We start from the raw sequence: 27,928 nt of genomic DNA, 5'->3' as shown, positions 1-27,928 counted from the left end.
CACATGCGGAGGGCTGTGGAGTGGGCTTCACAGTGTCCCCTGTGGTCTGGGTGGATTCCCAGGGGACAGGCTGTACTCGGTGGTGAGCAGGGCTGTGAGGTAGGTCCCCTGCCCACGTGCAGTGGGTGAAGCAGCTTGAAAGCCAGTAAAGCTCTTTGTTTGTCATCTTACCTTAAGCTGACCCATACCCCAGTTCCCTGGCTGAACAGGGCCACAGGCTTTGCTCAAGTGCCGGCAGGCACACATCTTCCAGGACTGTCCCAGCGCTTCTGGTCGATGGTTCTGGAAGGCTCTCTCTATGTGGGTGGGCTGGGACGCAACACCTGGCGTGGGCTTGGGCAGAGCAGGCTCAGGGCCAACAGAACTCCTCCCTGAGGGTCTGATGCAGGCAGGTATGCACCCCATCGAGCTCCCTCGTCAGACTGCGCCCTGACTTGGTTCTGCAGGTGAGCAGAGCTGCAGGTTGAGGTCCCCACCTGGGTGATGCAGGTGTGAATTCCATCCCGAGATCCCTGTGCAGATGTCATGAGCCCCTCCCCCCTCTCCATCACAGTCAGTCCCCAGCGTTGTGCCCTCCAGATTCCACTGCAGTCCCTGTGGGGCGACGTCAGAATAGGGGCTCCCACATAGTGACCCAGGATTCTGGGGGTGAGGGCCGGTTGTTCCCGGGGTCCTCATTTCCCACTGGATGAGCCTGAGGCTTGGGGAGGCCTGGGGGAGGGGCAGTGTGGTCAGCGTCACCTGCAGCCCCTACTCTCCACTCCCACTGTGTCCTTCTGGGCATCTGTCTGGGTCTCTGGGGTGCAGGGGAGGCTTCAGCCTCACCCCCGGGTCTGGGTTCTCTCAGTGTGTCTTGGTCTTGAATAGTTGTTTGTGGTTCTTGTGAGGAATGACCTTCTTCTATGTTGGGGACGACATGGTGATGTCACCCCTCACACACAAGTTTTTCAGGAACACAGCTGTTGTAGAAAACGAGACATTTATATTTGCTTTGGAGCCAACGCTGCTGTAATGTTTTTGGTTAACGCTTATAATTGTGATGTTGTAAAATGCTTATGTGAAAATAGGGATGTTGAATAATCTTACCAGAGAATGTTCAGGGTTTATCAAATTGCTTTCTGTGTTTAGCAAAATAAAATATCGCATGTCGTGTAGAAATGGCAGCAAATCTTCTAGTGCTGTGATGGCTAACAGACTGCGAGCTCCTTGGTGGGAATCACACAGAGATGTCGCACTGTTTCCAAAGCAAGGAAATCCATTGATAACAGTTCTCTCAGCCTTATTTGATGGTTAAAGTGCTTTTTAAAATTCTTTTACTTTAATAAGTGTATGTCTTAGCAAGAACAGGTCAGCGTCTTGTGATTGATAAACAGTAGTTATTAATGTGCATGCTCTGTGGGTCTGTTTTAAACTGTAATTTGATATGATTTTTTCCTTATAACCTGAGCTTAAATTACTTTTTTTGGTCAATTGTATATATGAATATTAAAGGGAAAAATAATACACATTATTTCTTTTTCATTTACTAGACCAGGGACTGGGTCATATTCCTATTCCAGCAGGCAGCATGCTTCTTGGCATGTGAAGAGGAGCTCAGAACATATTTTTTAAGTGATTAAAAGCCCATATTACGTCTTCCTGCACAGCTGGTGGAGTTTCGTGTTTGTTATTCCATCAGGTTGCTTCACCGTCTTGAGAGGTTCCGAATGTTTGACTTGGAGGTGTGCCTAACTACCTGTCACCGCCAACATGCTTGTAGTTCTGACCTTTCACCATCTGGACCTTCCTCGGGAACACTTCACAACAAGATAAATGTTAATAGCAATGTTCACAGAGCCCTTTTGACCAGAATTCTCCAGGAGCGTGTGTGTATGAGTGTGTGTGTGCAACTGTGCGTGTGTGTGTGGTTGGTTATAATAATGCTTGTCGAGAATTTTAAAACTGCAGAAAGTAACAAGGAAAGAATACTTACATTAATCCCACCACCCGCGTATAATCACCATTAATATTTTTCTGTTTCTTTCCAATTTCTTTTCTGTGCGTGTGTGTTTGTATATGTAGACACACATATATGCCTATTGCCTTGCATGAAGAAGGGGCTTTATAAGTATGTGAAAAACAAATGTTTTAATGTATATAATAATTTGTATTTTAAAAATTAAGATCATAAAATATATACTGTTTTGTGTCCTTACTTTGATAATAAATTCTCAAGATATCCCAGAAAATTCCCAAGATATTTTATAAAAAGTATAGTTTTGACTTCATAATCATATATGTATATATGTGTATATGTATATATAAATATCATTTATTTAACTTTTCTCCCATGTTAATATTACTTTGCATTTTTGCTGTAATAATTGTGTGATGTCCATTTTCACCATCAGCTTTTATCAGGACCACTTCCTTAGCATATTAACCCTAGAGAAGGAGTTATTGGAACATAGAATATAAACTTAAAACAATTATTAATCTTTGTGCCAGATTTTTATTATTTAAAATGATATTTTTATTGAATTACAAAGGATAGTTATTCATCTAGAAAAGCAGAAAACTAAAGTACAAAGAAAAATGGGAAGAAATTATTTATAATCCCGGCACCTAAACATGACTTCATTTACGATTTTGATTTACATGATTTTAGTGTTTTTTGTTTCCATTATATATTTTACCAAAAAGGATCATTTTGTTTCCTAAACTTTTTTTCCTCACTTAGTGTAGCATTAACATAGCCTTTCTCTGCCATTCAGCAGTCTTCTGCAATGTAATTTTATGAGCTGTTATTAAAACGACACATCTGTACAGTGCATTTAATCAGCCCTCTCTTCAGTTTGTTTCCACTATTTCACTATTATGAAGGGTTCTAGGATAAACTCTTGGGCACATCACTGTAATTGCATTAAGACAAATTCCTAGGAGAATGGCTGGTTCAAAGTATGCAAATAATTTTTAAGGGTTTTGACAGTTTGCACGTTGCCTTTCGACAGGTTGTACCAATTGGCATTCCCACAAAGAGGAGGCAGGAAAGTGAAAGGAGATTACAAAAAAAAAGTTCAGGTCCTTCACCTTAAAAGTAACCAAATCACCTTCTAGAGAACCTGTGCCTGTTCTAACCCAGGAAAAGCTGGGGATGTGAGGTGACGTGATTGTACCAGATGCTCACAGAACGCCAGCAATAAGGCTCCTTGCTGTTAGTTGCTTGGTCTTCTGATCATCGGTTTAAGTAATTAGCCTGCTTCTTGCATTTATCTTCAATTGCATAATTTTTCAGTCACTAATTGTGTCAAGAACAGCCCTTGTGTTTTCTCTTCCAGCCCCTGCGGTGGCCACGCATGAGGCCTGGTCTTGGGAGCAGTACTTGAAGGAACAGGAGGCCGTGGCAGCGCCCGTTGAGCTGTTTTCCAAGGTGAACAAATCCCTGAAGGTCTTACAGTTTTGCAGGGAATCCACACTTAAGAGAATCCACTGAAATGAAATCGTTTGCCTAGATAGCATACCAACTTATCTGACTTGTAGACTTTGCTGGAGATTGACATAACAAAACTAATCCAAGCCTTTGTGATTCCGTGTGTGCTCTGGGGCCGGCCCGCCTGGGTTGAAACCTAGCAATGCCACCTCGGGCAGGCCATCCAGTCTCTCTGTGCCTCGGGGTCCTCGTTTGTAAAGCAGGGGAATCACCACACCTGCCTCCTTGGGTCGCTGTACGTGTGAAGGACGTCGGATATAACAGGCACATGATAGACACCAAGCGTGAGTCCTTCTTCTTCTTCGCCGATGTTACCTGCATCTGTCCACCCAAGGATCAGTGCCAGGCATCTGTTTTGATGTGCTGCATGAAGTGGTGGGTCAGGCAGCATGTTGGAGGGGACAGTGAACCCCCTAAAGCAGGTTGTCCCTGACTGTAGGGACGCCCGGAGCAGCCCTGGTAGACTTGCTCCACCCAATGACTCCTGGCACTAGGGGCTTGCAGCTCTGGGGTTCATCTTGGTACCCAAGGTACCAAACCTTCCAATGCCCTTTCTCTTCTTCTCGGGCTGTGTTTTCATTATTTCAGGGGCGATCTGAATTTTAAAAAATCGCATCAGATTTGCATCATTATATTGCATTTTAACCAGCAGAGAGAAGCTAAAACTTTTTATTTGCTTCACTTTTCATGACATCCGTTGAGTTACTTGTAGTACGTTTTATTATGTGAGAAGGCTAGCAGTTTTAATCTAGGACATGGCAGTAGAACTGGGGAGAAGAGGTGTAGCCGGCACGGAATGAAAGCAGAGCCAAGTGTTGGCACCTCACAATTTAAGACATACTGAATATCGACTTGTGGGTTCTCCACCCAGTCCTCATACCAGGTGCTTCCAGGGAGCTTTGGAAAACACGGACGTGCATGTTCCTGAGACCTGCTGAACTAGAACCTCAGGGTGTGGCTGGGGAGGCCATGGGTTGGAAGCCTCCTCGGGGCTCCTGTGCGCAGGTAGAGGTCCCCTGGGGGAGAAGGCTTAAGGTCTGTGCAGGTTCTGCTGAGGACTCGGGTCCTGCTGCCCCCACTGCCGTCATGTGACAAGACTTAGGGCGTTCGTTCCACTAAGCGTTTAAGTTCCCGAGGTGACAGGATGCACAGTGCCTGTTCTCAGTGTGCTCTTGTCACCAGCTGTGTTGAGTGGCTTCCGGAAACCTCTCCTTAGTTCTGAGTGTAGATGCTCTTTACAGAGGGTTGGCTTTGACCGGGGTGACCCAGTGTAACTTGTAGTCGCCCTTTCCAGCTCTCCCTGTGCCGTCTCATGCCCTTCCTGCAGTGGTTACTCCAGGTCAGAGGGTAGAGGGCTCAGGCCAGGAGCCAGCGAAGGCCTGTGCATTTCTGTGACCTCCAAGGGCACATGTAGCCTAGCTGGGGTCCAGGATGCAAGGGCACAGGCCAGGCTGTGACCCGATGGCTGTGCTTGGTGAGATGACCGTCCAGGATCTCAAGGCAGCCAGAAGCCATGAAGGCGGAGATTGACCAAGAAGGGCACAGTGTCCTAGGAATCAGACCTGCGTGTGTCCTCGGACCAGGACCCCAGGACAGGGATCCTCTCTTACCTCCACCAGGACCCTCTGGGACTGTGTCTGATGTTTGGATGTTGGGGGTGAAGTGTGTGTGGTTCCCAGGGCAGGGCGAGTTCTGGCCGATGGCAGCAAAGTGCTAGATCCCCGTCCAGCTCCCAACTTCTCCCCTCATCTCAGCCAGTGTGTGTTCACTTTATTTCTCAGACTTTCTTCTTTCAAATCCTTTAAGGTCCATCAACTCACGCAGAATGGAGTTTCTCCCCAGATTCCCCTTGGGTCCTAGTGCTGACTGAGGCACCTCCAGGGCAAGTGTGGGATTTCTGTCCTGAAGTAGATCCTGAGGCTGCGTTGGGGACCGTGTAGTGATGGGCTGTGGGCCATATAGCCTCCCCCTTGACCTTCTGAGACCCAGAAGGTCAGGGGAGGGGAGCAGGGGGCAGGGCACACCATCTGCATGGTTCCTTGGCTAAAACTATGACTTCCTCAAGCTTCTGAACTCTAGCCTCTGTCAGCTCTGAAGGTGACAGTGAGGCATTAGCACAGCAGGCAGCAGCCGCGTCTGATGTGGTGGCCGCCTTTCCCTTCACTCGGAGTTTCACAGTCAAGCCACTCACGTGTGGCTTGACAGTGAAACTCAGGCTCCATGTGTGCAAAGCACCACGTAAGACCTGGACAGAAACACTAGTGTGCTTGTGACACGGACTCTTAAAGTTTTGCCATCTATTTGGGGTGTAAGATATGTCCAGAAAACATGGTAACAGCACGAGGGAGAATTGTTGATTGTCCTTGGAATATGCAAGTAATGAGCTTACTAGGTGTTTTGTGCTGAGATGGGGCTTCGTACTACCTGCGTGTGAAGGGCAAGTCATCACCTATTACATCTGGTTTGTCCTGAGGATGGAAGATGTTGCCCTAATTGAGCATTTGTACATATATATATATATATATATATATATGTTCTGTATGTACTATATATACACAATACATATGTGTGTGTGTGTGTGTATATATATATATATATATGTAAGATGAAGTAAGCATGGTTTATGATCGAAAATAGGTTTCAATAGAATAAAAAAGGCAGGTGGTACACGCCTCCTCCTTCCAAGCAGGAGGATCAGACTGAACTCAGTTTTGTGTTGGTATTGTGCTCTTGACTATTAATGTTCATTTTCATTGTGTAAATATTATAACCACGGTGTTCAGGTCAGCCAGCTGAGATGGAACTCTTCAGCTTTTAATAGTGAAATGTTGAAAATAAAACTTAGAATACTTTGCATATCCTGAATGGAAAACTACTCAAAAGAACATTGCTTTACTTTTAATATATAGTTTCCATTCTAATATTCAAGTTTTAGAAAACATACCAATGACACACACAGAAACACACACTGTCAATTCTGTCATGCAGGTCAGATACGGATTCTACCAAGAAAATGTGTGGGTATTTTTAAAGAAGAGTACACTTATTTCATTTGCACGTGGGTTTTTTTGCATCTTGTAGGTCTATTTTAAATATCTTTTTGTACAAGACAAAGTTTTTCACTTTTTATAATTTATTTTACCATCTGGAGTAATGAGTACAAGGATGTAAACACCTTCTGTTGACGTAGAAAATTTTAAAACATTTTCTCTTCATTACTGGTGGAATGTGCTAATCTCGATTTGATTTAAACTTTAAAGGATTGTTTTGAGGTTGGTTTTAAGAACTTTTCTCTGTCCTCTCTCCCTGACAGTCATCTCCTCATCAGACGTGTCTCCCTAAAGCCTTCTTCCTTCCTGTCGATCGTCACAGGTCCACACCTGCCGGCCTGGAGTCGAGGCCGCGGGGTCTGGCCCGTCCACACGGGGCTTCTCTGGGCCTGTGGGGCTGGTCCCCACGCTGGCTCCGCTTGACTATTCCATCTTTATCCGAGTATGCAGGCCTTTTGTGTCTCTCTTGTTCTTTGAACCTCATGGGTCCGTGCCCCCCTCAGACGCCCCTCTTTCATGAAGCTGCCCCGTCCCGCCCACCCTGCCCTGTCTGCTCGGACCTGCCAGGCACCTCCATCTGCACATCTGAAGGGCGGGGGACGGGACAGGAGTAGCATGAAGACGGGACCCAGATCTCCACCTGGGGTCAGATCACTGTCGGGCTCCAACTGAGGGAGCACAGCCGCCCTGGGATTGCCTGGTAGATTAGGCCCCTGAAAAGCAGGGAGACTTGCACATTTTAAAAATAGTTTGGTATTTCAGAACAAAATGAAAGTGATCATGAGAAAGTTAAAAGTCTCTGGGATGTCTTCATATATCTTTTATAGTTTAGTAATATAGTTCTAATTTGAATTCCATGTGGCTAGGTGTTGTATTAATTTCCTTTTGCTGCTGTAACAAATTACCACAGTGGCTTGAAACAACACAAATTTATTACCTTAAAATTCAGAATGTCCCAAGCCTAAACTGGGGCCAGCAGGGCTGCATTCGTTCTGCAGGCTGTGGGGAGGATCTATTTCCTTGCCTATTCTAGCTTCTGGGGGGCCACCTGCATCCGTTGGCTTGTGGGCGCACGTCACTGCAGCTTATTTCCATCCTCGCGTCTCCTTCCCTGGTCCTTCTACCTCCCTCTTATAAGGACCCTTGTGATGGCATTGGGCCAGCTGGACATTGCAGGACCTTCTCCTCATCTTCAGATTCTTCACTTAATCACGTCCACAAAACCCCTTTTGCCGTGTGAGATACCAGCATCGCAGGTTCCAGGATTAGGACCTGCACATCTTCGGGGGCCACTGTCCTGCCGACCACAGGTGCCACCACCTCCTTTCCATTGCTGGTGCTTCTCTGTCCCGGCCCCTGGCCCGAGTGACTTCTTATGCGTCTGTTCCCTCGCCTTATCCTCCCGTGATTCCGCTCTCCCCACCTGGGGTGAAACAAGCGTTGCAGCGTCCTCAGTGGCTCCAGCCGAAATGCACACCCGCTCCCCCATGGTCTCTGCTTCCCAAGAGCCTTGCGCGCTGTGGCCGGGCCTGGCCGCCCTCCAGGGCCTCGGTCAGTCGCCCCCTGTCTCCTAGGAGGGCGGCTCTCTGAGGCATCTTCCCTCACTCCCGTCAGGAGGCGGTCACCCCTGGGATGGATATGATGAGACCCTCTTCGCTTCCTGTCACCAGCCTTCACTCCCTGCACCGCCCTTCCTCCTTCCCTTGTTGCCCTGGACGAAGTTCCCTCCTCCATCTGGCATCCCTTTACCTGTGCGCAGAGCCCTCCCAGTCCTGCTTCCCGGGAGATCACGGATCCGCTGCATCGGTCCTCACCCTCACACGGGTCCTCACCCCCCAGGTTACAAACACGCTGTCGATTCCAGCTTGAAGATGAACACTGCCCCGGGCTCTGCATTTTCCTCTCCATTTTATCTCCCGAGTCTGGTGTAACTTCTTAAAATTTCAGGCCGCGTTTTCTCTTTCCTTGGTTCTTCTAACCTTTTCCTCCTCCAGCCTCTGCATCCTGACCTTTCCTGCCATCGCTGCCTGATGCTCCCCCTCAGAAGTGACCCCCAGGAGTTCATATCCGCCACCCACCCCAGCACCCTGTCCATGCTCAGCCCCTCACGGTGCTCAGTCCGGCCCCCTCCTCGCAGGCCCTTCCTTCTCCTGTGACGTAGTCTGAGGCCATTCTCTGTGGCTTCCCGGGCATCTCATCATCTCCTGAACCCCGTTCCTCCAGACGCACCGGGCTCCTGGTCTTGGGGCTCTTCCCCTCCGTCTCTCTGCCTGCACCCCCTGCCCCTGTGATGGCACACAGCTCTCCTGCATGCAGCGCAGCTTGCGTCCCCAGCCCCTTGTCCTGGGAGAGGTTGACAGGGGTCCTTCCTCTCTGTGCCCTGTGTGTGTTCGGTGGTCTAGTCAGCTCACCTTCACCTCCTAATTCTTCAGTACCTTCTCTGTGCACCTACCACTCCTGCCTTAATTTAGGAATAAGCCCTGCTTTTTTTCCCCACACACATTGTAGCTAAAGTTTCTTAAATGCTCTCAATCCAGGCTGGCCCCGCCGTGAACCTTTCTTGCAGGTGGTTGCCAGAATCATCTTTGTGAAGTGCGGTTCTGTTTATCGTTTGTGTACTGGGTGTGTTTGACCACGTCAGTTGTCATTCTCTGGGATGACAGGTAGGTGTATTTTGCTCCTTAGTGGAATTGTAATCTCCTGGAAGACTGACTGGGTTTCCTTCTTAATTCCTCTCTGCGTGTTGGTTCTCTGGGACAGGAACACTTTTGAGCGCCTTTTATTTACTCGGGGCTTTTCATAGGCTGCCTCTTCAAGTCCTTCCAGCCTCTTCCCCCCTCACTGTATAGAGAAGGGGCCTGTAGTGCATTCTTCTGACTCTTAGTTGATTTAGCTGAAAAAGGCAGCCAGCATCACCCCCTCTCCGGGACTACTGAAGAATCACATATGATGTACATAACAAGTTCAGCATGATACCGTGTCTGACGTGTAGTTCACTTTACTAAATGCCAGCAACTCTTCAAACCACTCTTCTCTTGGGTCCCAGTCCTGTGCTTCTCGGAACCATCCCTTGTCTGGAATGCCAGCCCGGCCTGCTCCCTGGCCCTGCTCCCCGGCCCTGCTCCCCAGGCCCTGCTCCCCGGGCCCTGCTCCCCGGGTCCTTCTCCCCAGGCCCTGCTCCACGGCCCTGCTCCCTGGCCCTGCTCCCCAGGCCCTGCTCCCCAGGCCCTGCTCTCCGGGCCCTGCTCCCCGGCCCTGCTCCCCAGGCCCTGCTCCCTGGGCCCTGCTCCCCAGCCCTGGTCCCCGGGCCCTGCTCCCCGGACCCTGCTCCCCGGGCCCTGCTCTCTAGGCTCTTCTCCCCGGGCCTGCTCTCCGGGCATACTCCCGGCAGGACTTGCCTGGATGGACATGGAGACACCCTTGGCTGCCCTCTGTTGGCACCTGGCCTGCCAGCCGAGGTGTCATCATCTCCATGGCCCAACCCGCACACCTTGGGGTGTGTGGCCAGGCTACAGCCCACCCACCATTGGAGCTTCATCTAAAATCCTAACGTTGGCAGGTACTGGCCTTCCAGCCTCTCCCTGTTACCCTCACACTTGAAGACATACTGACTTCCTTCATGAGGAAGAGCAGAGGTATTTCCCCCAGGTGACCTCCTTCGTCTCCTTAGCGAGGCAGAGTTACTGTCCAGACTTCCAGACTCAGGGTGCCTGCCTGTCCTCCTGTGGCTCCCTCAGTGCCACCTGCACCCCTGATGCTCCACGCTCCGGGCTCTACTCTGCCCCCCACCCCTCCGGCTGTCCGTGACCATCTGTTAGATGATTTCAGAAAGAAATTCTTTGTGTCCTGATAAGGAAACTCCAGCCAGCTGTAGGATGATGGGCGGAGGGTAGCCAGTGAGAAAAGACTCCTTCCTAACTTATCTCCTGACGGTCCCGAATACAAGGCACCGTGTGCGGACTCATTCCCGCTGTCTGTCCTTCCTTACTTAAAGTCCTCGCGGGAGCAGTGAGTTTAACTCACCCTCTCCCTAAATTTAACTTTTTCACCCAGACCTGAAGTATATTTAAACCTCTAATTTTTCTAAATATGCCAGTACGTTAAATAGAATCTGAAAAATGTGTGTGTGTGTGTTTTGTTTTCAATAAAGCCTGCATTTATGTGTAGTTCCGCAGTGCAGAAAGCTGCTGCCGTGAACATTCACATTTGGTGTAACCCCGTGTGGAACTATTTGAGAAACGCTAGACCCTTTCCAACCAAAACAGTTCAGTCAGATGTCAGGTTTTCTGTGCTTTGAGCATGTTTCCAAAGTACTTGATAATCACTGAGCTCCCCTTCAGAGTTTTAATGTGGATCCGTCTTAGCTACTAACACTTTAAACATTAGTCACGAGCCAGGTGATGACCATGCACGGCTTTATAAGCTGTAATGAAATTCCTCATTATATTGTGAACTTGGGTATGCTGAGGATCACATGACAGCCTCAGTTCATATGCTTTTTTAAAAATTTGCCTCAAGTGTGCTTGTCTATCTGCCTGTTTGTTTTTGTCTTCTATATGTATTGTGTTGTCCCCCAGTTTTAAGATAACTTCGTTGGTGTTTAACAGTTCTCCCCCAGAAAAACCAAACATGTTTTGAAAACAGTTATACTCAGATGTTTGGTTGGGGTTTAAAACACAAGGCATGTATCAAGGGCAGGGAAAGAAGTGTGTTTGCAGACCAGAATGTGGCCTTACACCATGCAGTCATTTAAGCCAATTGCTTGCTGGGACTCTGAAGAACAGAGCGAATTCCCTTTCACGTTCGTTTCTCATATTCTCCAAAGCTCTCAGTTATGGAGCAAAACTGAAGCTGCGTCCTGATCTCGGGTGTCAGAGCCTTTTTCTTCTCTTGGAATCCACTCCTCTGAAACGGTGGGACGCAAAGGTCCCGGGCTGTGAAGCAGTTCAGCAGATCTGAAGCGGGGAGCCAGACAGATCAGGCGCTTTTTGTTCTTGGGAGGGGCCTGAAGCCCCCGTCAGGGCAGCTTATCTGCATTTCCAGCTGGGAGCCCAATGTCATGTTCAGAGGAAGGGAAATTAAAAGAAGAAAGTAGTGGTGTTTAGAGTCAAGGGTGGACCGTTTCACGGCTCTTTTCCTGTAGTTAAAGGAAATTTATATTAGAAGTATCCTCGTCTCTTTTCTCTGGGAGAGTTTAGTTATTCAGGAAAAAAACACATGGGTTTATTGTTTTAGACCCTAGGCTCAGAGGATTTGTGAAATCCACTCAGTGACGGCCAATGAATTATCAGATAACTTCAAGAGTTATTTTTAAAAGTTCTCTCTGAGCAGTTCTTTATTTTATACTCTGTGGGTTCTTCTTCTTTGTTCACAAAGATCTTTGTTAGACTGAAGCTGCTTAAGTTCAGCAGTATTTCACCCACTCTGATCTGTGCTTTCTTTCTGTTTCTTGGACTATAATTCAGTCAGTGGTTAGGTTAGGGTCGCTGGAGACACACACACACACACACGTACACACACACGCACGCGCACACACACACGCCAAACTTCTTATTATCAATAGGTCAGTGGGTTCCAGGGAAATGAGAATTTCTGCATCTGAGATTACAGTAGGATAGATTCACAAAGAAACAGTAGGAATTCCATTGACTAACTTATTAAAGTGCACTTTTGTTGTGCCATGCATTCTGTGTTCTCTGTTTGTAGGATCCTCCTGGTATAATCTTGATAGCAGTTTGGGATTCAGAATTATGAAAAATGTTCAAAAAACGAAAAATGTTCAAAATAACGAGGACGTAGTCTCTAAAATGAGAGTTTAAAACTACGCAATCAGCCATCCTTCACTGCCGTCTTAACTGAAGCTTCGCAGCCAGTTATGTTTAATTAGGTAGGGGATGATTTTTCTCCATTAGCCTAACAAATAGGTGGCAAAAATAGGCATCACTTTGAAGAAGCAGAATCTGAAGCAGGTCTTGCTGCCTCACCTGTATTTCCATGATGAGCTTCTGTGTTCTGCTTATTGAAGTTTCCTAAATCGGTTATTTAGTCCGTGGCTTGATTTTTTTTTGCGGTACGCGGACCTCTCACTGTTGTGGCCTCTCCCGTTGCGGAGCACAGGCTGCGGACGCGCAGGCTCAGCGGCCATGGCTCACGGGCCCAGCCGCTCTGCGGCACGTGGGATCTTCCCGGACTGGGGCATGAACCCGTGTCCCCTGCATCAGCAGGCGGACTCTCAACCACTGCACCACCAGGGAAGCCCCCGTGGCTTGATTAATGGCAGGTTCCTATAAAGGACAGCCATGCAGCTCTTGGTCTTTTTTTGGGGGGTGAAGGGGGGGTTTGGACCCCTTTGAACATCTAATGTAAGCTATTGATAATCTCCTTAGAGAAGTGCTTATATCGATTTGTGCACAAAATTTTATATAAAATTCAGAAGGTTTCCAGAACCCTTGAATACATCATGGACCCCACTTCTCCACCATTAAGAACAGCCACATTAAACAAGAGTACAAAACAACAGTGTGTGTGTATATGTATGTGAGTGTGTGCTGTGTGTGTATTTTTCAAGTTCTCCATTTTCTCCGTGATTAAAACAAGAGGGAGTCAGAAGGGGTTCTAATATTCTTGGTAATTTCCACTCTTAGTTTAGGTGAAAATCATAGTTTCTTGAGGAAAAAGCAAGGAAGGCATTTCATAACCTTTCATCGTGTGCAATATTTCTTGGTGGAGACACTTCTAGGATGAAAGATTCATTGCAAGATGCCCGGGAGAACATAGAAGCTATAGTAATGCATCAGAAAGTTGGAACTGAAAAGCAGGTGCAGAAGTAGAGTTTTCATGAGCTGTTCATCAAGTCCTTGGAGGTCTCAGTAGATACTGATAACTTTATAAAAGTAAACATGATCACATTTTGGAAAATATGGAGATTTCTTTCCAGCCTGAAACCTGGGTGTCAGTTGAAATTCCCCACCTTCCTCATCCTGTGCATCCAGCCAGTCAGCAGGTGGTGCCCATTTTACCTCCCAGATACGTACGGAGTCTGGCCCCTGTCCGCACTCCCAGCTCTTGCTCTGCGTTTGGTTGAGGGCCTCATCACCATTGTTCAGGCTGTCGCAACATTCCCAAATACAATATCACTTTGTGAGTAAGCATAGACCAGGGTTTGTATTCCAATTCCAGGTTTTTACTGACTAGCTGGGCCAATGGGGCAATTTGTGAACCTCTCTGAGCCTCTGTTTCCTTGTAGGTGACGTGGGGATTGTAACAGTCCCAGTGCAGGGGTGCTAAGGCTTAAACGAGCTGAGTTAGGTGCTGTATGTGGTACATGGCAAATTCTTAATTATTAGTAGATATTAAAAGCCTCCTTTCCCATCTTTTCTACTTCTAATTTTACTACATTTCTAATTAATTCCCCACATTGCCACTAACAGGATCTTAATAAAATGCAGTAATTTTTTTTTCTTCCCAATGACTAAAAGCTTTTGCTACTACTTCATTGGCTAAGGATAAACTAAAAGGTCCTTAACAAACCATACAAAGCTTTTCGTGACCTGGGTCCTGCCTATTTGCCTAGTGTCTTCATCACTTGATTGTGTGTGTGTGTTGATCTTTTTAAAAAACTTAGAATGCCATTAAAAATTCTAACAAGACAGAAGAGTATAAAAATAAAAGGCTTTCTCTCTCTGTCAGTTCCCCGCTCTAGGTGAACCACTTAAAATAATGTGATGTTTGTCCCTCCAGATCTGTATAATGTAGTTATGTAGATATGTGAATAGTGTCCATATAAATGGTTGCGTGTTCCTCGCCTGTTACTTGCTTTATGTTTATCAGTACCTCATGGCCATCATGCTTCCTCAGCAGATCCGGCTCTGTGGCTTGCTTTTATTTGATAGCTGTACTGAATCCTGTTGAACTGTGTCTAATTTCTCTCCATCTAAAATTATTTTTATATGTGCTATTGTGGTGGGAATATAATTCCATTTTCCTCCCCAAATGGATAGTCACGGGTCCTGATGCCACGTGTCCTTACTCTCCTGATTGATCCTATAGTAAATTCCCGCACATAGGGTCTGGCATTCAACATGGCACTGTTTTCAAACTTTTGGCATCTGGGGATCATCTATTGGTCATGTAGCACATACTCAGACCTCCAGTTTTTAATATCTAAAAAAGCTCATCCCAAGTTTTCACTATAAAATAAAAGCTTAAATATTATGTCTTTAGTGTTGCCTATAACCTTTCAGAATGACCTCCCATAGAGACTAACTGCCTGTTAAAAACAGACACGCTCTGTGATCTCAGGCACATTACATAACGACTTGTGGCCCAGTTTCATCATCTGGAGAATGTACGCGTACTTCATAGGGTTTTTCTTGATGATTTAATGAGTTAATGTTTGTAAGGTGCTTAGAACAGGGTGTGGCCCAGTTCTGGGCTGTACAAGGGCTTGTAGCATAGAAGGCCCCTGTATACGGCTCGATGAAGGGTAGCTCAGCTCTGTAACCATCCTTGTCATTCTTTCCTCTTCATTTCTGTTTAGGGAGAACGTTGCATCGAACCATTCCTAGGTTTTTGGCTGTGACAGCCAAGTGTTAGTGGTTCTTCACATACATGTGGATTGTCCTGGATATTCAGATTGAACATGAACCCAGACTCATTTTGTTTTATCAAATGCTATGTTGACACATACTATGCTCAAAACCTGGCAGGTTGAGTCTCTCTGCTTCAGAGAGAGCTGCAAATGCATTTTGTAACTTCCTCTTTGATTGTGTTTGTCTCTGGAAAATGTTTTTCTCACGTTCCCTTCTGCAGTATTTGAATTTTTTTTTTTTTTTTTACTCTACCTATAACCTAATTGATTTTTCCCCCATTGAGGAAAGAAAATTGTCAAGTGCTGACAAAAAGCTAAATTCTCTGTGGTCAAGCTGTTTATATCGCAGTTTGCCTACATAAGACTTCCTGATGGCTCACCTTTCACGTTTAAAATTGTGACATTTCAGCCCTGAAGGTACACATTGAGATGATTTAAGATTTTGAAGATGTTGCTGAGATAAACCATTTAACGAGGATGCTGAACTCATGGCAGTGGTCTTTGGTGTAAAATTCCTAGGAACCTCTTTCCGTCTGACAGCCATCATGTGGGGACTGAGAAACCACTGCCCTGTGGCCCTGGCCCGGCCCTTTGCAAGCTCACTAAAAACCTGTGCCTCGCTAGCTGCGATTCCATCCCATGCCCAGTTCCTCCCATTTCTTTCAGTATTGAATTGTGATCAGGGGAGTATTGTTGGCTGCCAGCTCCTGCCTGTGAATAATGTAGGATGCTTGTCGACATTCAGATGGCGTAGGCGCTCTTCTGTGGGGCGCGTATTTCACTGGTGCTCTGCTGGTGCTGGTGGCCACCGACCTTCTGCAGTCTGTGTAGTGGCTCAGAAATTGTCATCACAGGATCATCTCTCTGCTCTTGCAGTGGGGTTCTCAGTGATGAACAGGTATATCTACCAACTGCCCAAGAGTTCTTCCCACTGTGCACTTCTGACTTTGTCTACCCATGGAGCAAAGACCTGCTGGCACACACCCGTGAACACGATTGTATTTCATAAAGGAATTTTGCCAATAGCCCCTCTACTTTTCTCCAGGCATGGTGTTTTGTTTTTCTTTGTTTTTTTCTAGTGCTCTGACTCATTTTATTTTTAAATAATAGTATATCATTTGTATCTACTTTTGATATGAGGTATGGAACTTTGAATAATCCTTCTTCTCCAACATTAGTGACAAAATTCATCAATTTTATACTAGAAAGCATTATTTTGCAACTGTTTGGAGAACAGAAAATGACAAAACAAAACAACTTCACTTCCGTACCCAGGAGCACATGGCGCTTCCCTGGAAGTGTCCTTGAAGCCTTCTGTGGCCTGAAGCCAGGTTTTGTTTTGCGTTTTGTTGCCACTCTGTCCCCTTAGTGGAACAAACAGTTGGCAGGCTTTCAGAAGACTTATGTCCTTACTTATGCTCTACCACTAAACTGGTGTGACCTTGAGAAAGTCTCTTAACCTCTCTGGGCTTCAGTTTATTTAGCTGTAAAAGTGGTTTTCAGGTCCACAAACCTTGTGATTTTTTATGACTGAATTTAATGGGCTTATTGTTTGCTTTAAGTGTGTGCTTCCAGTTCCCTTTTCTTCATCATAAAATATAATTTTATAAGCACAGCTCTCAATTATGTTCATAAAATACAAGATTTTTAGAAAGGAAAAACATCTTTATCTGCCATGAATAAACCATCACACAGAAAAGAGATGGAAGACAGGCAATGATATTTCTCAGTAGATGTTGCCTTTCGGATTGTTAAAATGACTGTCTTGGTTTTTGTTTGAAACCCTCCAAAGACTGCTGTGGCTGCTTGAGCCATACAGGTTCCTTACAACATTACATAAAAGCTCCCAAATGTTCAACTGAGAAGCCATTTTGAAATGCCGACAAGACTGACATTGCTCATCCCAACCTCTTGGCTGTGATTCATTGCCAATGTCTTGCATTTATCATTCATATGTGATCTAATACTAGTTACTCCCCATCCCCAATTTTACATCTTTCAGTTTTGTTAAAACATGAAAAGTGTGCTCTCATTTTCTGCAGCCTCTTAAATTTCCTGTCAGCCTTATTATTATACTTTCCCCCAGTCTCTCCTTCCCCTTTGCTTTTCTTACCCATGTTGTGTTCATGTGTATGTATCTATGTATATGGCTGTGGTGCTTTTGGAAGTTAACTGAGACATTTCAAAGCAGTGAACAGGAGGTAGTCACACAAAACTTGTTAAATACAATCTGCTGGAAAACAGAGCAGAAGTGAGAAGAAGGCTGGGAGAGTTAAACACACACATGACATTTACTTTTGTAGAAATAAAGTATTCCTGAGAAATCATTCATTCTTGCCATTTCATTTTTGGTTTTCGTCAAATTTTTGGGTTTTGAGCTGTGAATGTAAGAAAGTTTCTAACGACATTTTACAAGCCAATTCATAAAGATTTTAAAACAATTTCATGTCCTTATAAAAAAAAAGCGTGTACCCAAGTGTGGAAGAAGGTTGAATAAACTATGTTACGTGTACACAGTGGACAGTGGAGCTTAAAAGAGAATGTGGGCAGTGGCTGTGAGTTGACATAAGGTGGTTTCCAGGGGACACTAGGAAGTGAACAACGCCAATGTAAAACAGCTTGTATAATATGCTGTCTTATGTGTAAGAAGGGAGGGAAAAATAAGAAATGTAAACATAATTGCTTATTTTTGCAAGAAGAAACCCGGGAAGGACAAACCAGAAAAGAGTGAGGTTGGTTACCTTAAGAGGTAGAATGGGGTGGGTAGGACATGGGAAGGAGAGATACTTCTCTGGGTACCGTTTTGTAGAGCTTTAACTTTTGGAAGTACGTTAATATTCTGCATATTAAAATTGAAAATCATTAAGAAGTGAAAGAAAACAGAAACAAATGAACTCAGCCATATTTCAGGTGAATCCCATGATTGGACTGAAGGGAGAAAAAAGAATGAATCCAAGTAGTTTATGAACACAGTGTTTATATACCCCATTCTTGGATGGCAGAGCAGGAAGGGAAAATTGCAAACAAATCCTGAACTCTTTTTGTAGGTTTGTTTATTATAGTAGTGGGGGTAAAAGAGTTCTGAAACCACAGTACATACACTATAGGATTTAGTACCTGAGTAAGTGTGTTGACCTTGTTAGAGGAGAAATACAAATATAGATCAAAAAAGACAGAATGAGCCCTCTGAGGATGGACTGGATTAGATGGATCTGTTTGAACTTAAGATTTATCATATATATGTATATACACATATATGTGTATACATATGTGTAAATGTTTATGTATGTATATGTGTTTTGTATGTAACTATAGTGAAGGAATTGCAGAATGTTGTAATTGTGTGATCAAAATTAACATCACCAACGGACCAGATGTGATGTCCTTAGAAGAACACATCATCACCCATATGGCAGGCTGGCAAAACAATGCATAACCTGAATCTAATCACAGGGAAACATCAGACAAATCCAAAATGAGGAACTTTCTATTTTAAAAAATACAGGAGGGAAAACACTGTGTTCTTTTAAAATGTCAGTATTATAAAAGATAAAGAAAGGCAATGGAAAATGTTCCAGGTTAAGGGAGACTAAACAGACATGTCAATTAAATTTAATATCTGCCCTTAAACTGAATCCTATTCTGGAGGGAAAATATTATGAAGTGCATTGTTGGATAAATTGGAAAAATTGTAATATGAGTGGAAGATTAGTTAAAAGTAATGTCAAATTTACAGACGTTGATAAATGAGCTGTTGTTAAGTAAGAGAACATCCCTATTTTTAGGTAAAATAGACTGCTCTTAGGGAAAAAATTTAGTATTTAGGGGTAAAGAGCCCTCAAATGATTAAAAAATCATATGTACACATATATGTATATGTTTACATCTGCATCTGTATACACACAGACACTTGAGAGAGGGGGCAAACAGAAATGATAAAGCAAATGAGGTGGAATGTTAACAATAAATCTAGGCAAAGGCTATACATGTTCCCTGTACTATTTTGTTCTTGGAACTTTCCTTTAAGTTTGACATTATTTCCGAATGAAAAGATTTTTCTCAAAAGAATAAATTACCCCTAAAATAGGCATTCGTAGATTAAGCAATCATTAGTAGTGATTAAAAAGCAGCTCTAGATCTAATAGTAGTAGATTTTAATCATCATCTTCCATTAGTATACTTATAAGTTTATTCTCAATTAAGAAAAAATAAACGAGTAATGTTGAATCTTCTCAAAACTGTCTGCTCAGAGCTATTAATCATTCAGCAAGGCTGTGGGAAGCAAGACCAATATTGAAGAAAATAATAAATGGGAATGAATGAGAAAGTCTTTTATGAAATAAATTCCTTTTACAATAGCAATAAGCATAAAAGGTACATAGGAATAAATAGTACAAAGTCTTATGTGAAAATTTTAAAAACATCCTGGACAATGAAAATGATTAGATTAAATAGAAAGGGAACAAGTTCCTGAATTAGAAAACTCAGCATGATAAAGATTGCTCTCCAGATAAAAAGACTCATTTTAAGCAATTAAGACAATGTGATGTAGGCAAATATGCCAACAAATAGGATTAAAAGGCCAGAATTATACCCAAAGACATGTAGAAACATGATATAATAGAGGAAACTTTGCAGATCAATGAAAGTATGATACTCAAAAAAATTTTTTTGAATAATTTGTTTTCCATATGAAAAAATAGAGCCCTACCTCACCTCACAGAAAAAAAATCAATTCCAATTGTATTGTAGATTTAAATATGAAGAACAAAAGTTTTAAAATAACACTAGGAGGAGAAATAGCTTCAAGATGGCAGAAGAGTAAGATGTGGAGATCACCTTCCTCCCCACAAATACATCAGAAATACATCTACATGTGGAACAACTCCTACAGAACACCTATTGAACGCTGGCAGAAGACCTCAGACCTCCCAAAAGGCAAGAAACACCCCACATACCTGGGTAGGGCAAAAGAAAAAAGAAAAAACAGAGACAAAAGGATAGGGACGGGACCTGCACCAGTGGGAGGGAGCTGTGAAGGAGGAAAGGTTTCCACACACTAGGAAGCCCCTTCACTGGCTGAGACTGGGGATGGCGGAGGGGGGAAGCTTCAGAGCCCCAGAGGAGAGCGCAGCAACAGGGGTGTGGAGGGCAAAGTGGAGAGATTCCCGCACAGAGGATCGGTGCCGACCAGCACTCACCAGCCTGAGAGGCTTGTCTGCTCACCCGCCGGGATGGGTGGGGGCTGGGAGCTGAGGCTCCGGCTTCACTGGATCCCAGGTAGAGGACTGGGGTTGGCGGTGTGAACACAGCCTGAAGAGGGCTACTGCACCACAGCTAGCCGGGAGGGAGTCCGGGAAAAAGTCTGGAGCTGCCGAAGAGACAAGAGACTTTTTCTTCCCTCTTTGTTTCCTGGTGTGCGAGGAGAGGGGATTAAGAGCGCTGCTTAAAGGAGCTCCAGAGATGGGCGCAACCTGCGGCTAAAAGCGCGGACCCCAGAGACGGGCATGAGACGCTAAGGCTGCTGCTGCAGCCACCAAGAAACCTGTATGCAAGCACAGGTCACTATTCACACCTCCTCTCCCGGGAGGCCACCACTGCCAGGGTCCCGGGATCCAGGGACAACTTCCCCGGGGGAACGCACGGCGCCTCAGGCTGGTGCAACGTCATGCTGGCCTCTGCCACTGCAGGCTCGCCCCGCACGCAGTGCCCCTCCCTCCCCCCGGCCTGACTGAGGCAGAGCCCCCGAATCAGCTGCTCCTTTAACCCCGGTCCTGTCTGAACGAAGAACAGATGTCCTCAGGCAACCTATGCACAGAGGCGGATCCAAATCCAAAGCTGAACCCCGGGAGCTGTGCGAACAAAGAAGAGAAAGGGAAATTTCTCCCAGCAGCCTCAGGAGCAGTGGATTAAATCTCCACCATCAACTTGATGTACCCTGCACCTCTGGAATACCTGAATAGACAACAAATCATCCCAAATTGAGGAGGTGGACTTTGGGAGCAATGATATATATATTCTTTTCTCCTTTTCTCTTTTTGTGAGTGTGTATGTGTATGCTTTTGTGTGTGATTTTGTCTGTATAGCTTTGCTTTTACCGTTTGTCCTAGGGTTCTGTCTGTCTGGTTTTTTTAATTAAAAAATTATTTTTTCTTAATAATTATTTTTTTATTTTAATAACTTTATTTTATTTTATCTTCTTTCTTTTTTTCTTTTTTTTTCTCCTTTTTATTCTGAGCTGTGTGGAGGACAGGCTCTTGGTGCTCCAGCCAGGCGTCAGGGCTATTCCACTGAGGTGGGAGAGCCAAGTTCAGGAAACTGGTCCACAAGAGACCTCCCAGCTCCATGTAATATCAAACGGCGAAAATCTCCCAGAGATCTCCATCTCAACGCCAAGACCCAGCTCCACTCAACGACCAGAAAGCTACAGTGCAGGACATCCTATGCCAAACAACTAGCAAGACAGGAACACAACCCCATCCATTAGCAGAGAGACTGCCTAAAATCATAATAAGGCCACAGACACCCCAGAAAACACCACCAGACGTGGACCTGCGCACCAGAAAGACAAGATCCAGCCACATCCACCAGAACACAGGCACTAGTCCCCTCCACCAGGAAGGCTACACAACACACTAAACCATCCTAAGCCACTGGGGACAAACATCAAAAACAACGGAAACTACGAACCTGCAGCCTGCGAAAAGGAGACCCCAAACACAGTAAGTTAAGCAAAATGAGAAGACAGAGAAACACACAGCAGATGAAGGAGCAAGGCAATAACCTACTAGACCTAACAAATGAAGAGGAAATAGTCTACCTGAAAAATAATTCAGAATAATGATAGTACAAATGATCCAAAATCTGGGAAACAGAATGGAGAAAATACAAGAAACGTTTAACAAGGACCTAGAAGAACTAAAAAGCAAAGAAACAGTGATGAACAACACAATAAATGAAATTAAAAATTCTCTAGAAGGGATCAATAGCAGAATAACTGAAGCAGAAGAACAGATAAGTGACCTGGAAGATAAAATAGTGGAAATAACTACTGCAGAGCAGAATAAAGAAAAAAGAATGAAAAGATTTGAGGACAGTCTCAGAGATCTCTGCGACAACATTAAACACACCTATGTTCCAATTATAGGGGTCCCAGAAGAAGAAGAGAAAAAGAAAGGGACTGAGAAAATATTTGAAGAGATTATAGTTGAAAACCTCCCTAATATGGGAAAGGAAATAGTTAATCAAGTCCAGGAAGCACAGAGAGTCCCATACAGGATAAATCCAAGGAGAAATACACGAAGACACATATTAATCAAACTGTCAAAAATTAAATACAAAGAAAACATATTAAAAGCAGCAAGGGAAAAACAACAAATAACACACAAGGAAATCTCCATAAGGTAAACAGCTTATTTTTCAGCAGAAAATCTGCAAGCCAGAAGGGAGTGGCAGGACATATTGAAAGTGATGAAGGAGAAAAACCTACAACCAAGATTACTGTTCCCAGCAAGGATCTCATTCACATTGGACAGAGAAATTAAAAGCTTTACAGACAAGCAAAATCTAAGAGAATTCAGCACCACCAGACCAGCTTTACAACAAATTGTAAAGGAACTTCTCTAGGCAGGAAACACAAGAGAAGGAAAAGACCTACAATAATAAACCCAAAACAATTAAGAAAATGGTAATAGGAGCATACATATTGATAATTACCTTAAATGTAAATGGTTTAAATGCTCCAACCAAAAGACATAGACTGGCTGAATGGATACAAAAACAAGAGCTATATATATGCCATCTACAGGAGACCCACTTCAGACATAAGGACACATACAGGCTGAAAGTGAGGGGATGGGAAAAGATATTCCATGCAAATGGAAATCAAAAGAAAGCTGGAGTATCAATTCTCATATCAGACAAAATAGACTTTAAAATAAAGACTATTACAAGAGACAAAGAAGGACACTACATAATGATCAAGCGATCAATCCAAGAAGAAGACACAACAATTTAAAATATTTATGCACCCAACATAGGAGCACGTCAATACATAAGGCAAATACTAACAGGCATAAAAGGGGAAATCGACAGTAACACAATCAGAGTAGGGGACTTTAACACCCCACTTTCACCAATAGACAGATCATCAAAAATGAAAATAAATAAGGAAACACAAGCTTTAAATAATACATTAAACAAGATGGACTTAATTGATATTTATAGGACATTCCATCTACAAACAACAGAATACACATTCTTCTCAAGTGCTTACGGAACATTCTCCAGGATCATATCTTGAGTCACAAATCAAGCCTTGGTAAATTTAAGAAAATTGAAATCGTATCAAATATCTTTTCTGACCACAACACTATGAGACTAGATGTCAATTACAGGAAAAAAATCTGTAAGAAATACAAACACATGGAGGCTAAACAACACACTACTTAATAACCAAGAGATCACTGAAGAAATCAAAGAGGAAATCAAAAATACCTAGAAACAAATGACAATGAAAACACAACGACTCAAAACCTATGGCATGAAGCAAAAGTAGTTCTAAGAGGGAAGTTTATAGCAATACAATCCTACCTTAAGAAACAAGAAACATCTCAAATAAACAACCTAACCTTACACCTAAAGCAATTAGAGAAAGAAAAACAAAAAAACCCCAAAATTAGCAGAAGGAAAGAAATCATAAAGATCGGATTAGAAATAAATGAGAAAGGAATGAAGGAAACGATACCAAAGATCAATAAAACTAAAAGCTGGTTCTTTGAGAAGATAAACAAATTTGATTATTAGCCAGACATATCAAGAAAAAAAGGGAGAAGACTCAAATCAATAGAATTAGAAATGAAAAAGGAGAAGTAACAACTGACACTGCAGAAATACAAAAGATCATGAGAGATTACTACGAGCAACTCTATGCCAATAAAATGGACAACCTGGAAGAAATGGACAAATTCTTAGAAAAGCACAACGTTCCGAGACTGAACCAGGAAGAAATAGAAAATACGAACAGACCAATCACAAGCACTGAAATTGAGACTGTGATTAAAAATCTTCCAACAAACAAAAGCCCAGAACCAGATGGCTTTCACAGGCGAAAGAATTCTATCAAACATTTAGAGAAGAGCTAAAACCTATCCTTCTCAAACTCTTCCACAATATAACAGAGGGAGGAACACTCCCAAACTCATTCTACGAGGCCACCATCACCTTGATACCAAAACCAGACAAAGATGTCACAAAGAAAGAAAACTACAGGCCAATATCACTGATGAACAAAGATGTAAAAATTCTCAACAAAGTACTAGCAAACAGAATCCAACAGCACATTAAAAGGATCATACACCATGATCAAGCGGGGTTTATCCCAGGAATGCAAGGCTTCTTCAATATATGCAAGTCAATCAACATGATAAACCATATTAACAAATTGAAGGAGAAAAGCCGTATTATCATCTTGATAGATGCAGAAAAACCTTTTGACAAAATTCAACACCGATTTATGATAAAAACCCTCCAGAAAGTAGGCGTAGAGGGAACTTACCTCAACATAATAAAGGCCATATATGACAAACCCACAGCCAACATCGTTCTCAGTGGTAAAAAACTGAAAGCATTTCCTGTAAGATCAGGAACAAGACAAGGATGTCCACTCTCACCACTATTATTCAACATAGTTTTGGAAGTTTTAGCAACAGCAATCAGAAGAAAAACAAATAAAAGGAATCCAAATCGGAAAAGAAGAAGTAAAGCTGTCACTGTTTGCAGATGACATAATACTATACATAGAGAATCCTAAGATGCTACCAGAAAACTACTAGTGCTAATCAATGAATTTGGTAAAGTAGCAGGATACAAAATTAATGCACAGAAATCTCTTGTATCCCTATACACTAATGATGAAAAATCTGAAGGTGAAATTAAGAAAACACTGCTATTTACCGTTGCAACAAAAAGAATAAAACATCTAGGAATAAACCTACCAAAGGAGACAAAAAAACTGTATGCAGAAAATTATAAGACACTGATGAAAGAAATTAAAGATGATACAAACAGATGGAGAGATATACCATGTTCTTAGATTGGAAGAATCAACATTGTGAAAATGACTCTACCACCCAAAGCAATATACAGATTCAATGCAATCCCTATCAAACTACCACTGGCATTTTTCACAGAACTAGAACACAAAAATTCACAATTTGTATGGAAACACAAAAGACCCCGAATAGCCAAAGCAATCTTGAGAAAGAAAAACGGAGCTGGAGGAATCAGGCTCCCTGACTTCAGACTATACTACAAAGCTACAGTAATCAAGACAGTATGGTACTGGCACAAAAACAGAAATATAGATCAATGGAAGAGGATAGACAGCCCAGAGGTAAACCCACGTACATATGGTCACCTTATCTTTGATAAAGGAGGCAAGAATATATAGTGGAGAAAAGACAGCCTCTTCAATAAGTGGTGCTGGGAAAACTGGACAGCTACATGTAAAAGAATGAAATTAGAACACTCCCTAACACCATACAGAAAAATAAGCTCAAAATGGATTAAAGACCTAAATGTAAGGCCAGAAACTATCAAACTCTTAGAGGACAACATAGGCAGGACACTCTATGACATAAATCACAGCAAGAACCTTTTTGACCCACCTCTTAGAGAAATGGTAATGAAAACAAAAATAAACAAAAAACTTAATCAAGGTTTTGCACAGCAAAGGAAACCATAAAGAAGATGAAAAGACAATGCTCAGAATGGGAGAAAATATTTGCAAATGAAGCAACTGACAAAGGATTAATCTCCAAAACATAGAAGCAACTCATGCAGCTCAATATCAAAAAAACCAATAACCCAATCCCAAAATGGGCAGAAGACCTAAATAGACATTTCTCCAAATAAGATATACAGATTGCCAACAAACACATGAAAGAATGCTCAATATCATTAATAATTAGAGAAATGGAAATCAAAACTACAATGAGATATCATCTCACACTGGTCAGCGTGGCCATCATCAAAAAATCTACAAAGAAATGCTGGAGAGGGTGTGGAGAAAAGGGAACCCTCTTGCACTGTTGGTGAGAATGTAAATTGATACAGCCACTACGGAGAACAGTATGGAGGTTTGTTAAAAAACTAAAAATAGAACTACCATATGACTCAGCAATCCCACTACTGAGCATATACCCTGAGAAAACCATAATTCAAAAAGAGTCATGTACCAAAATGTTCATTGCAGCTCTATTTACAATGGCCAGGACATGGAAGCAACCTAAGTGTCCATCAACAAATGAATGGATAAAGATGATGTGGCACATGTATACAGTGGAATATTACTCAGCCATATAAAGGAACGAAACTGAGTTATTTGCAGTGAGGTGGATGGACCTAGAGACTGTCATACAGAGTGAAGTAAGTCAGAAAGAGAAAAACAAATACCGTATGCTAACACATATATATGGAATCTAAAGAAGGAAAAAAAATGGTCGGAGAACCTAGGGGCAAGACGGGAATAAAGATGCAGACCTACTAGAGAATGGACTTGAGGATACTGGGAGGCGGAAGGGTAAGCTGGGACAAAGTGAGAAAGTGGCATGGACATATATACACTACCAAACGTAAAATGGATGGAGTGGGAAGCAGCCGCATAGCACAGGGAGATTAGCTCAGTACTTTGTGACCACCTAGAGGGGTGGAATAGGGAGCGTGGGAGGGAGGGAGATGCAAGAGGAAAGAGATATGGGGACACATGTATATGTATAACTGATTGACTTTGTCATAAAGCAGAAACTAACAAACCATTGTAAAGCAATTATACTCTAATAAAGATGTTAAAAAATAAAATAACAGTAGGAGAATATCTATGTAACTTCAGTGTTGCAAGGGATTTCATAGGCTAGATGTGCCAACTGTACAGGAAATAACTGATATATTTTATTACGTTAAAATAAAATTCTCCACAGTCATCATAACGTGAAAAGCCAAGTAAGTCACAGATTGGGACTAAGTAACCATTATAATCAACAAAGGATTGTGTCCAGAGTACAGGAAGAGCTCCTTCAGATCATTAAGGAAAAATGGGCAAAAGGAGTAGGTGGGGAGTTCACAGGACATAAAGTTTGGCAGATGAACTATTTCAAAGAACATACAACCGATCAAGCCGTCTTTGAGGGCAAAATCTCCAAGAGCAGGCTTCTTTCTTTGGTTATATTATTGAGCTTCCAAACGTGTATGATTGTGTGCATAGAGACACCAAGTGTTTTAATATCAAACTGTGAAGATATTTTGGTGATTAATATTATATCATGAACTTTCGTAGGACCAGTCCTTTCCGGAGTGTGAAAATGGTTTTCAGGTTGGAATGAGATTAGAAGGCATTGACCCCCGTCATCCATCTGTGTTTTGTGTGCTTTCTGTGGCTGAGGTAAGAAATAGTGTTATTGTCTTGGGCTAATTGCAGTGACAGGAAAGAATTTTCTAGAGAATGATGAATTTCAGTACTTTGTGTTATAAACAAGTCCAAGTACATTATGGATTTATTTTATTCAGTGATGAGTGAAGTATGTTCTTTAATGAAATTTTTTCCTTGTTTGAAGATTAAATTTCTAAGTTTCTCATTACTAGTGGTAACTCTTGATTTAATTGGTAAATAGTTTTCACCTGAGGTTGATAAAAATCAGTGAATCCCAAAATGTTGCTTTTGTCTGTTAAAAGAGACAATTATTCAAGTTTTATCTGAACTAGTGAGAAATGTATATGAAAAAATCCATGCTTATGAATTATATATTTATATAAATACATGAA

At 43.0% G+C, this 27,928-nt stretch overlaps 1 protein-coding gene across 1 annotated transcript in view; it reads left to right on the top strand.

Moving 5' to 3' along the window:
• The window catches only part of L3MBTL4 (L3MBTL histone methyl-lysine binding protein 4), a 304,644-nt gene that overhangs the window by 39,020 nt on the left and 237,696 nt on the right, over positions 1-27,928 (top strand). Inside the window, exons 3-4 of the mRNA XM_065889471.1 lie at positions 3,318-3,409; positions 27,444-27,548. Of these exons, the coding sequence (XP_065745543.1) occupies positions 3,318-3,409; positions 27,444-27,548 (197 nt within the window). The remainder of the gene's footprint in view (positions 1-3,317; positions 3,410-27,443; positions 27,549-27,928) is intronic.

The sequence above is a fragment of the Phocoena phocoena genome, chromosome 13, assembly GCF_963924675.1.
Source record: "Phocoena phocoena chromosome 13, mPhoPho1.1, whole genome shotgun sequence".
In the NCBI taxonomy this organism is placed as follows: Eukaryota; Metazoa; Chordata; class Mammalia; order Artiodactyla; family Phocoenidae; genus Phocoena; species Phocoena phocoena.
This window is presented reverse-complemented; position numbering and strand designations above follow the sequence as displayed.